The sequence below is a fragment of the Acomys russatus genome, chromosome 18, assembly GCF_903995435.1.
Source record: "Acomys russatus chromosome 18, mAcoRus1.1, whole genome shotgun sequence".
In the NCBI taxonomy this organism is placed as follows: domain Eukaryota; kingdom Metazoa; phylum Chordata; class Mammalia; order Rodentia; family Muridae; genus Acomys; species Acomys russatus.
Window position 1 is genome coordinate 15,613,948 of NC_067154.1, and position 12,516 is coordinate 15,626,463.

The 12,516-nt window shown below is 43.5% G+C and overlaps 1 protein-coding gene across 1 annotated transcript in view; it reads left to right on the forward strand.

Moving 5' to 3' along the window:
• The first annotated feature begins 6,937 nt into the window (after positions 1-6,937).
• Rcbtb2 (RCC1 and BTB domain containing protein 2) overlaps positions 6,938-12,516 on the forward strand; it is a 32,243-nt gene continuing 26,664 nt past the window's right edge. The window contains exons 1-2 of the mRNA XM_051160826.1: positions 6,938-7,089; positions 9,986-10,050. Coding sequence (XP_051016783.1) covers positions 10,009-10,050 — 42 coding nt within the window. The 5' untranslated portion in view covers positions 6,938-7,089; positions 9,986-10,008. The remainder of the gene's footprint in view (positions 7,090-9,985; positions 10,051-12,516) is intronic.

Consider the following 12,516-nt stretch of genomic DNA (forward strand, 5'->3'; position numbering starts at 1 on the left):
TGTGTTTTAATTTACCCAAACAGTGGGCTATAGAATATATCGGTTCTTTCCTGACTGCTGTTATGGGAGTGGTGGTGTCTTTTCTTATTTATATGTTAGAACCTGGTAGCCAACTGGGATCCAGGGAAGCCCAATCCGGCTGGTCTGCTTCTGTCTGTAGTCTCTAAAAGCACATGTGAAGTAAAGCACGCAAACAGACCATTGCTTCAGTGGAGGATTTGATCCAGGCTGTGATGTTAAGCTGGTGTAAATCAGGCTACCACATTGTACCATAAACATACATTCCTCAGAGCCAAAACCTGCCTGTTAAAACCCGCTCCGCTCATGCCTAGCCTAGCACGGCGGCGTCCTGACCAGAAACCTGTGCAAAAGCCAAAGAGCATTTGCTCCAATGACTGAGGCTACTGAACTGTTATCTGGGCATCTTGCCATTTCAGGCACAAGGAAGGAGAGACTAAAGACCTTGTTAAAAGGTCACCTGCCCTTTTGGGAGGGGTCTGGATAGTCTCTTTTCTCTGGAGCATTATGGAGAGCAGTCAGCAAGGTCACCTCCAGAGCCTGCCACTAGACAGTTACCCAGTGAACGGAGAAGGCAATGGATAGCTCCATGGCGAATCTACCCTCCAGGACAGACACCCTCATCAAAAACCGGAAGGGAACCCTGTGTGGTGGTGATGCCTAAAAGCCTAGTGCTTGGGGGGGGGGGGCTGAAGTGTGGGTATCAAAAGTTCCAGGTCACTTTCAGCTACTTTGTCTCAAAAACTTTTTGAAAAGGGACTGTGTGTACAATTGCACCACCTGAAACGTCTGCACCAATTTCAGTTCTCACGTTCCGCCATCATCACCCTGCATCACAGCATTATGTGTGAGTAAGCACCAACTTTATCGCTGTATTCTTAGGTATACTTTTTGTTTGTTTGGTTGGTTGGTTTTTCGAGGGTTTCTCTGTGTAGCTTCGGCTGTCCTGGACTCACTTTGTAGACCAGGCTTGCCTCGAACTCACAGCAATCCACTTGCCTCTGCCTCCCGAGTGCTGGGATTAAAGGCAGGCATGCACCACCACACCTGGCATCTTAGGTATACTCTTAAGAGGTTTATTGTTGAATGAATGTAGCCACTTACTAAAAGCTTCTCTGCTCAAAAAGGATTGTAGAACTCTAAGTCACTTTAAATAACCAATCAAAACTTTCCTATTTCTTTGATCTATATGTGTAAAAGAACTTTCTCTCTCTGTCTCTCTGTCTCTCTCTGTCTCTCTGTCTCTCTCGGTCTCTCTCTCTGTCTTTCTCTCTCTCTCTCTCTCTCTCTCTCTCTCTCTCTCTCTCTCTCTCTCTCTCTCTCTCTCTCTCTCTCTCTCTCTCTCTCTCTCTCTCTCTCTCGGTTTGGTTTTTCATAGACAGGGTTTCTCTGTGTAGCCTTGACTATCCTGGAACTCAATAGACCAGGCTGGCCTCTGCTGCGCCCAGACTGATCCCAAAAAGAACCTCAAAGTCTCAAACCGCTGTAAATACAAGAGGAATCTTTAATTCAGCCTCGGGCTGGGCTGCACCGGATCCCCGAATCAAAGGACTCAGAAGCGAACCCTGGGAAATTTTTATAGTTGGCATAAGGGAGCGGGGTACCTAAAGACCAACCAGCTACAGAGAGGAAAGGAACCAAGACCACTCACAGCTTAACTTTCTTTGTTCTTTTTTTTTTTTTTTTTTTTTTGTTCCCCATTTGCTCAGGGAAGTGTATGATCCTATGGGGGCGTGGGAGGGGGGAGTGGGTCAGTTGTTATCAGATAACGCTATCTCTGGTTATAGCTGTGAGCTTGAAAGTCTGTTTCTTCAAAGAATTGTGTACTTCAGACAGGCCATTTGTGATGCCAAGATTATCCTGTGTTAGCTCAAAAGGCTCTGTGCTCCCTTGGGTGTTAATAGCACTTCCTGGGCTCCGTGCTTCCCAGCCTTCTCTGCTCTTTCTCTCACCTTGAACTCACAAAGATCTGCTTGCCTCTCCCTCCCTGAGTGCTGCGACTAAAGGCTTGTGCCACCAACGTCGTCCTGTAGAATAACTTTCTTACCATTCTATCATGTTTATACCACTGAAACAATCCCCTCATTGATCATGGTATTTATTGTTGGATCCTATTTTTTATTTTATTTAGGATCTTTAAAAATGTACTTTTAAATAAAATGAAAAAAATCATCTTTGTCAGGCTTTGTTATCAGCATGGTTTATGAAATATTAAACAGTCCAATGCTCCATTTTAAAGGCAGAGATTCTGGATCTATACAATATGACATATCAACTTCACATTTTTTTTCCCTGATTGTCCACATCTAGTCTTGATTTCGTTTTCTCTTCTCTTTAAGCCCAGTCCACTGTTCCACTAAGCTCAAGGACTGTTGGTATTCGTCCTAAGCCAGACAAAGGATAGTGTGGTCAGCCGCCTTCCAAAAAGCCCTTGTGGCTCCTGTGACCCAGCTTGCAGTTAGACTACCAAAGCCTTTGCTAGCTGACCCACTTTTCTAAGTGATTTGGAAAGAAACCACAAGGTCAAGAGGTAAAAGAAGCCCTGGATTTATGGCCCTGGACGGATTTATGTCCTGGCCCCACCTCTAATTGTATGGCATGAGGCAAATCACTGAAGTCTTGGTTGACTCCCCTGGAAGATAGCTGAGTTCACTAACTATGAAACGCCAAGAAAAGAAAGTAGATTCTTTTAAATTTTCTGTTTATACTGTTATGTGTTTTGTTGATAGGTCAAAAATCAAGCTGTGGGAGGCAGGAGGGACACTATGGAGTTTTACCCTAACTGGGATAACAGAGACCCTGTTCCAAAAACACCATTATTTATTCACTTGACGATTTTTAGTGTCCACTGTTCATAACTGTAGCTACTAAGTAGTACAGTAGCTTTCATGGGCGTGCTCCTAACTGAAATTTGATCAGTAGTTCCCTAGACTCCCTTTCCCCTAGTCCCAGTAACCACCTCTCTTACTGTTAGTGCGACTTGACTTTTTAAAGGCTCGTGTAAGTAAGTTATTTGTCCTGTGCGCATTTTGCTTAACATCCTCCAGGTTCATTTCATAGCGTACCAGGTAACAGAATTTTTTTCTTCGTTTTAAACTGGACTGATCTCAGAGCCCTCAAACAATACACAGTAAGGCCGGCCCTCGTGGATGGAGTCGGTAAGACTGGACTAGCTCATGCAGAAGGCAATTAGACTCTTTATTTTGCAGCAAGCAGGAAAACCAACGCCTTTAAATGTATGATCTAAAACTAGAGAGACTTAGGTTCCTGGATATCGGGGCAGTAAGATAGAATGCGGGGTAAGGGATAGGGTCCCCAAAGACCGCAGGCTGCAGCCGGGGTCAGCAGTCCGGGCGGTGGGCTGAGGAGGGGCACAGCGCGCAGCCCCCCCTTCCCCTCCCCTGGTTTCTCTTCCCGCGCCCGTGGCCCCCTCCTCCCCGCTCGGCTGAACTCGAGCGAGCACTGCCCGCCGAGCCTGGCCGCTTCAGGGGGAGGCGCCAAGCCTGGGCTGTGTTCCTGGCCGGGGCCAAGCAGTCCCCGCTGCCGGGAGCTGAGCGGACGCTGCGCGGAGGTAAGCGAGCGTGTGGGCGGCGGGCGAGCCCCCGGGGGCGAAGGCTAAGGCCGAGGCCTCGCCCTGCGCCGGGCCGGGTGCGCAGCCGCTGCGGGGGGCTGGGCACAGCACCATCCCAGCCGGGCCGCGGGACGGGGTGCCGCCGCGCACGCGCGCGAGCCAGTGGGCGAGGTGGATTGCCGCGGTTCGGGGTTCACAGCCCTGGCCGAGGCCTGCGGCCACACAGCACTGCGCATGCGCGCAGGCCTAGCCTGGGGTCCGTTCTGTCCCTAGGATTCCCGCTTCCAGCTTGGGGGGTGGGGGGTGGGCTGCGTGCCTCCATCCCTTCCCTTCGGCGCTGTTTTCCTGGTCTTTTCGCTCTCGTCCGCCCAGAACCGCCTCGCTGACTCAGTGGTGGCTTACGTTAGGCCTTTGGCCCCGAAGTGGAGGGATGGCGGGGAAGGCCTGGCTTTGCTTCGGGAACGGTCCTAAGGTTTTCAGCTGGTCGGTTGGGCTCCCTTCGGGCCGGAAGTGGAGAGGTTTAGAGGTTGAAAACTTTCCCAATGTCCCTCCTTGGCGGAGCTGGAACTTCCGCCTGAGTTGAAGACAGGCTTAGAGCCGACTTTTTGCCGTTGTTCTTTACAAGGTAAATGATTTAACCCGGACTGTTAACAAAGGACACAAAGTAAAGGTGCTTTCTTGCACACCCAGCGTTTGCCTGGCTGCCCGAACTGAGCTTGGCCATATTCATTAATGGAGAGAGAGAGAGAGAGAGAGAGAGAGAGAGAGAGAGAGAGAGAGAGAGAGAGAGAGAGAGAGAGAGAGAGAGAGAGAGAGAGAGAGAGAGAGAGAGAGAGAGAGAGAGAGAGAAATATGGATGAAAAACGGAAGAAAAACAGATTTAGGCAGTGATGCGGGCCCTCTTGAGGTCCTGACTGAGCAAGGTATGTGCATAAGTAGGCCTGGTCCAAGTGTTGTCCAGCCCATAATTGACCCATCCTGTTCCAGCTCCAGTCTCAATACCTTGCAGTCCAAAGCCTGGTAAGGCTTCGTAGCACCCAGTGACTCTTGATTTTATACACTTCTATGGTCCTCTGTGTCTCCCCCACAAACATTGCCTACAAAATAGTTAACTATATGAGTGAAAGTTAGATTGAAATCTAACTTATTCCAGAAACATTTTGTACAGAATTTGGACTGCGGTGACACTGATTTTTATAGTAGATGCTATCCTAGTTTTGGAGGGTTTTTGAGGGGGAGGAGCAATGAATAAGAAGATGCTTTTTCTCTGATGCCTACATTCTTGTGGGAAAAAAAAAATGAACAATCAACATTTAATACTTTTGCCAGAAAGTGTTAAATGCTTATAAAAATGGGATATGGGTTGAAAGTGCAGTGGTGGGCTCTTATTTTAAACAACCTGGTGACTGTGGGATGGTGACATTTACGGTGGAGTGAAAAGTCCTTTTAGGAGGAAACACTCCCGGGCTCTGTCCTGAGGCCTGCAGCATTGTCACTGTGACAGATGTCATTGTCCTTTACAGGTAAGGGTTGTAAGTGTCTGGATTTTCCAGCCTAACTCACCACGGCAAAATGAAAAGACCAGAGTCCTTCATGTAAGCGAAATTAGCCAAATAACCACTACAGATGTGCTCAGAAAAACTATATAGCCAACTTTGCAAATTCCTGTGTTTCAATATCCCTGTATTCTGCAGTCTCAGAGCCAACAAATCTTGAATTGGAAATATTATGAAAGAACCTTTACTGAACATACAGAATTTTGGGGAGTCATTATTAACTAAACAATAAAGGCTATTTTCTTTTTTCTTTTAATACATGATCTTTACTCTGTACTTCACTAGCTCAGCCTGGCCTGGAATTCAAATGCCCCGACTTTAGCGTCTCTAGGACTGAAGTTACAGGCACCAAGCCTGGAGGGACAGCAACCATCTACACTGCATTTCCAGGGGTTTGGTGCTACTCTGTGGCTGGATGAAAGTCCTCACGAGGAGGGTGTGCCTGGCTATATGCATGTTACGTGTTACAGCCTCTATAAGTGACTTGAACATCCACAGAGTATGGTATTGATGGGGTTTGGGTCCTAAAACACTGCCACTGTACTCTGTTATTGTACCTTGGAATAGCTTTTTTCTTTTCTTTTTCTGTTTTTTTTTGGAGGTAGCGTTTCTCTGTGTAGCCTTGGCTGTCCTGGACTTGCTTTGTAGACCAGGCTAGCCTCAAACTCACAGAGATCCATTTGCCTCTGCCTCCATGAGTGCTGGGATTACAGGTGTGGGATGCCATGCCCAGATTTACAATTGCTTGTTTTTTTTCCTTGTATGAATTTTTTAATAAAATATGAGCCAATGAACATTACAGAACTCAGCCTTAATATTTCTTTCCTATGAAAATCCAAATAATAACAGCCTATCTCAAGTAGGACAGAAGACCATAGTGAGTATGAGTAATAGTAATTAATGTTTGTTCACCCTGCATGCTTCCTCTAAGAGTGACACAAGAGCTCCCACGACAACTGCAGTTGCTTCTTAATGTCCCCTGACATTGACCATAGGGATGACCAGTGTGCTGTTATGTCATGATATTCAGTGATCTCTATTAGGGGTTTTGGGTTTTTAATTTTTAAATTTTAATTTATACACTTCCCATCCTGATCATAGTCTTTGTATGAGCCAGACAAATCTGAGTAGCCTTTGCCTCTTGACTGGAGGGCTTAGAGGAAGGAAGACATTGGTGGAGAGCAACTGTTTTAGGAAATAAAGTGTGGTTCCCTTGAGGTCTTGTATGTAAGTGAAATAGGTCACAGACACTCCATTTCAAGCATACACCTATAAACATAACATTGGGGAGGTTAATTCAGCAAGACTCCAACTTTGATGCCAACCTGGGCTACATATTGAGTTCTCGGCCAGCCTGGGCTATATAGAAGGACCTGAAAATCAAAGAAACAAAAAGAATTCTTCCTGTACATGTAAAGGTGTTACATTTGGCTTTATTATAGCTCACTAGCTTCAATTAGACTTTACTTGGTGCCTAGACATGACACTAAGTGTGCTTGGGAGGCAGAGGCAGGTGGAGCTAGAGTTCGGTCTACATAGTGAATTCCTGGTCAGTCATGGCTACAAAGTGAGACTGTCTCAAAAACCAAAATGAAAACACAACTTTCTTTATATTTTTGCATATGTTTCATTGTTCACACTGTTAAAGCCCTGTCTTGAAACTTATAAAAAGTATAATATCCAAAAGTTGCATTTAAAAATTTTAATATTTTATATTTAGCTACATCTACTGCTATTATTTTAATAAGAGAGCTGATATGATTTAAGAAATATTTTCCTTAATAGTGGATTGTTGACTTTGAAAAATGGCATATTTTCTTTTTTCAATTTCTCTAATAGAATTTATTGTGCTTATATTTTTAGTCATGCTAACTCTTTTCTAGAAGACAGCTTTACAACAATCCAGACCAATCACCTTGCAGACTCCAGAACTCCAGCAACCAGGTACAGACACTTGAGGAGGAAGTGTTCCTAGCCACTCTGTATAACATATCTGGAATGCACACAGGAAAACTTGATGTTCCAGGCAAAGCAACTGCGGACTTGTAAGATAATGTCATCATTTACAAGGTTCTCATTCGGGAACTACTCAAGTTATTAAAAAAAATTGCAAAACAAATCTCAGGATGTTTTTTGGTAATTTTGCAGTTTTGGTTAGGCCACATTTGTGGCTGGCCTCTACCTGGTGCTTGCTCACAAGCATGGGTGGCAGGGCGGTGATGCCTGCTGAGAGGGTCTGGGAGCAGCAACTGTGGAACCACTCACGGTGTCGTGTATGAATCACCCAGGTGACAATGAAACAGCTATAATCACCACATATTGTAGCCCAAATGCTACAAATTGGGAAAATCCGTTTTCTCTGTTATTTTTGTCACTTTGACATGGTGGAAAACAAGTCTTTAATTCTTTTTTAAAAACAAAATTAGGGGATGTGTTTATGTTATTTCATATTAGTAATTGGTCTTATTTTTGAATTTTGACAACTTTGAATAACATGAAATTATGTTAATACTACAGTTAATCTTGACTGGCTCTGATGAATACTTCTTCTTTGTATATGTAATGCCCTTATGTCATGCATACAGTTACATTTTAACCCAACCATGCCTGTAATCCCAGCACTCAGGAGGCAGAGGCAGGGGATCACTGAGTTTGAGGCCAGTCTGGTCTACAAAGCAAGTCCAGGACAGCCAAGATAACACAGAGCAACCCTGTTTTCAGCCCAACCAGTTTGGCAAGCAGAATGGACTTTTTTTTTTCAACCAACATTCTTAAGGAGTTGGTTGTACTTACAGTGATTAAAGAAAGATAATGAAAAGAGTTACTTTTTTTTTCTACTTAAAAATCTCAGGATTCCTAATCACTCATCTTCGCACATATGAAAGTTCCCCTCCCTGCTGGCAACAGGAGACCTATGGGGCGGAGAGGGCGGTTATCTCCATCCTCCTCCTCCTCCCTGCCTTTGAACTCTTTCCTCTATTCTTCGTCATCATTCTCTTCCTTGTCTCTTCTTTCTTCTTTCTAGTTCTGTGACGCTCGCATTGAACCAGAACTTCACCATGCCACGCCAGTGCACTCTCATTGAGCTGTGCCCCTAAAGCCAAGTCTCTTTTTCCTTTCATTTCTTATCCTAGGAAATTTAGTGTTAAATATGGAAAAGGTGTTTCCAATTAGGTTAAAGCTGAAAGAGGGTAGGGGCACCCTTAAATACTTAGGCTCACTCTGCATATACAAAGCCCTAGGTTTGATCCTCAGTACTGGGGTGTGGGAGGGCGCCTCAATAGGCATGCCAGTTGAGAATATAAAGGTCCTATTTACCAGCACTCGGTGCATATATATTATGTTCTACTCTTGAGTCCCATGCCCTGGTGGTTCTAGTAACAAAAGAACTGTGGTCTGCTCTGGAAGAGCTTGCTAATTACTAGAGAAAATAAGTCACACAACATGAGGCAGGGCATTTAAGAATGCCGTTCTTCAGGCTGCAAAGAGAGAAGTGCCACGGAAGTACAGAAGGGCCCAGCCCATTTGGCTAGTCAGGAGCCACAGCAGTAATGGTCATGTTGGGGTTTAAAGAAAATTAGGATTTCACTGGATTGATGAAGTGCTGTGATGCATGTGTTGATTAATTTTGGCAAAATATTTTTCCAAACCAAATCATGTAAGTTTACAAGAGAAAAACTTGAAGTGATCTCTTTTGGTTTTGGTTTTGGGTAGACAAATGGTCTGCCCTTGAAGTTCATCTCCAGTCCTTAAGTGAGCTTTTAAATCTAAACATGCCTTTTAAAAATGAACTTTCCAAACATTCAATGATTCATTGTCATGGTTTTAAATTCATACTTATAGTTGAGAAAAAAGTACAAATTTCATCAAGAACATATAAAACGTTGATAAAGGGCATGGTGACATTTGATCCCAGTTTGATTTTTAAATCTCTCTTTTTTGAGTTGTAACTCTACTGTAGCAAACACCAGGTAAAACACTGATAGAAGTGCATGCATTTAAATAATCAGAGCAAACCTAGTAACTGAGAAAACAGTGAACGGTACTAAATACGGATTTATTAAATTGACTTTTGGAGGGAAATACTACTTTATTTCTATGGTTTTTAGCTATGGGATAGTGAGTGTGCAGTGGTTGAACCACAGCGAACATTCTGCGTGTCTTCCAGTAGGGCTGCCCCAGCCATCCCCTAAGTTACTATGTACTTGATGGCTTTTTGTTTCAGACCTTTTTGTGGTGGTTGTTGTTGTTGTTAAAGTCCATGGCATCAAAACTGCATTCATCTCATTCATCCTTTTCATTCATTTGTCCTTTGTTTTTCCAGCTTAGCAGTTGATACATTCTTCAGGAGCTGAGAACTGATAAGTCTGGTCTTCATTATGATTTAAAACTTTCCTTACAGTCTCAGAAAACTTGACAAAGGTCTAGAATTTGTTTTTCTCTATCAATAGAAAGGTCATCTGTGAGATGAAATTTTCTGCTCATTTCCTTATAGACAGAAGGAGTTCTATTGCTGTAGGTTGGCCTTTCCAGACTTTAGAAGGATGAGTCCCTTAAGAGTTCATGAACAGTGAAAACTTGTAGGGCTTATAGCTGTTGAATCCCATGCTAAAGGTTAATTCCTTTAACACCCATTCACCATATTGGGACTTATATCCCCTGTTAATTAAAAGTAAAGCAATTTTGTTTGTTTGGTAGGACGCCTTGCTTTGTCACCTAGGCTTCTTTCTACTTCCTAGCCTCCCAAATGCTGAGGATGCAGGCACCTGCTTATACAGCAGTTTTCTCTGTACCTTCATCTGGCATGGGCTCCTGATCTTACCACATATTTTTTCCTCAGGGACTGCACAGGACTGAGTCCATATGGAAGAAGAACTGCCTGGTTTCTATGGAGAAAGTGGCAAGGTTAGAAAAGAGCTTGCCTTGCAGCATGCATATTCTTTTGCATGAAACATATCTGTTGTTCACCTGGTGAGAAGATCAGTGAGATCATATAAGCCTTTCTTGGAAAGACTGGCAGTGTGGTGCCTGACATACCAATAAATAATTGTATGAGGGATATAGGAAGTGCATGGAACCAGCAAGGAACTGATGTCACCTAGTGGGTTGAGAAAGGGCTCCCTGGGAGGATGGCATTTGAACTAGTTCAGGATATAAGCTTCTCTTCACGGATGATGACTGTAAAGGGCTTTGTTTGAATGTTTATTCCTTTCCCAAATATTAAAAAAAACATTAAAAATATAGTCATAGTAGAAGATATGCTTCCAACTCATCATGCCATTTTAATTCTTTTTCATCACATCTGAACATTACAGTCAACCAGTTTAAGTCCATGCAGTATTCAATGATACTGTTTTCTACCCAGTATCCAATGGTACTGCTTCCCATCCAGTATCCAATGGTACTGTCTCCTATCCAGTATCCAATGGTACTGTTTCCCATCCAGTATCCAATGGTACTGTTTCCCATCCAGTATCCAATGGTACTGTTTCCCATCCAGTATCCAATGGTACTGTTTCCCATCCAGTATCTAGTGGGTACTGCCTCCCATCCAGTATCCAATGGTACTGTTTCCCATCCAGTATCCAGTGGGTACTGTCTCCCATCCTGTATCCAGTGGGTATTGCTTCCCATCTTTCACCCTGCCTCTTGATAGCTATCTTATGCCTGTGCTAAATATACAAAATATATACTCACCTCCATGGAACAGTTTAATATTAACTGTTACTTTGCCTTTTTTTCTACTTGAGAACATAAAAGAGGTAAAATTTAATTATAACAATTTTGTAATAATTATATAAAGGTAACATAGTGTGCATAACAGCCAAACTTTTGAAATTCAACCACATGCTGACATGAATACTTGTGGGTGAACCTTTGTAGGAATTTATAAAAGTGGCTTACAAACTAATAGTAGAGCTTGAGAGACTTGGCAAGGATAGCAGAGGAGTAACTGGAGAGATGGCTCAACAATCAAGAGTGCCTGGGGCTCCCGATGAGGACCGGAGTTTGGTTCCCAAGCCCTTGTTACGTGACTCATAATCATATGTAACTCCAGCTTCAGAACACCTGAGGCCCTGTTCTGGCCTCCGTGGCCGTATGTGCTTCTCCCCCTCCCACACACACACACTTCCATGCAAGCACACACTTACTTAAAATGTGTTAATAGAAAAAATCGTAATTGTTTCTGGGAACAGATTTTATAAAATTAAACAAATGGATTCACAGCAGCAGCAGTGAAATTTGCTTATTACATACAAAATGTTACAGCCAGGAAATCTTCAGAAGGTGAGGCATTGCTTTTTTCTTTTCTTTTTTTTTAAAGTCCTTGTTTACTCGGCATGTCCAACATGTCATTTTAGGCTATATTTTAAACTGAATTGTGACAGCTTGTCAGTTTGCGGTGGTCATGTGCAGTGTGGTCATCCCATGGCTTTCTCAGTGGCAACAGAACCTGTTTGTTCCAGACCATACACTCAGACTAACAGGAAGCATCTTAGCCTCTAATTTATAGCAGCTGTAGTTCCTGTACTCTGTTTTCCTTGTCAGAGTTAACATCTCATTACTTGCATTTTGCACAGAGATGCCAGCTACAGGTAGGGGCAGTGTATAGGATATGATTTAAGTAGTGTAAGAACTCCTCAGGAAGTGATTGGATAGTCAGGAGGGCATCTGGACCACCCTGGCACTGAATTCAAGAGACACTATCTCAGTGATGGATATTGTAAAGCTCTTATTTCCTTGAAGAGTTCAGTTCCCCACATTTTCTTGTCCATGACCAGCTCCTAGTTAGGGTTTCTGTTCTGTGAAACAACATGACCATAAGCAACTTTGGGAGGAGAGCGTTTATTTTTGCTTATACTCTCACATGACAGATCATCACTGAGGGAAGCCATGCTAGGCAGTAAGTGTAAGAGCTGATGTGGAGGGCTGCTGCTTACTGGCTTGCTTCTGGCTTGCCCAGTTTGCTTTCTTATACACCCCAGGACCGCCCATAATGGGCTGGGCCCTCCCACATCAGCCATAAATCAAGAAAGTGTTCTGTAGACTTGCCACAGGCCAATCGTATGGAAACATTTTCTTGATTAAGATTCCTTCTTCACAGATGATTCTACCTATTCTGTCATGTTGATATAAATACTGGCCAGCACACCAGCTCTTTAGCCAGCTCCTCACCTGACAGTGGGCATTGAACAGTTGGTGACTCAAACCTACACATTTCTGGCATACACACAATGGTTGACACATTTTGTACACTGTTTCCATGAGTGTCCTGGAACAAAATGCTATAATCTCATGCAGCTACTATTAAGTATTTTCTCCAAAAAGCATATGCATTTATAAATTAAGCTATCAGTTCCCTAGGTAATA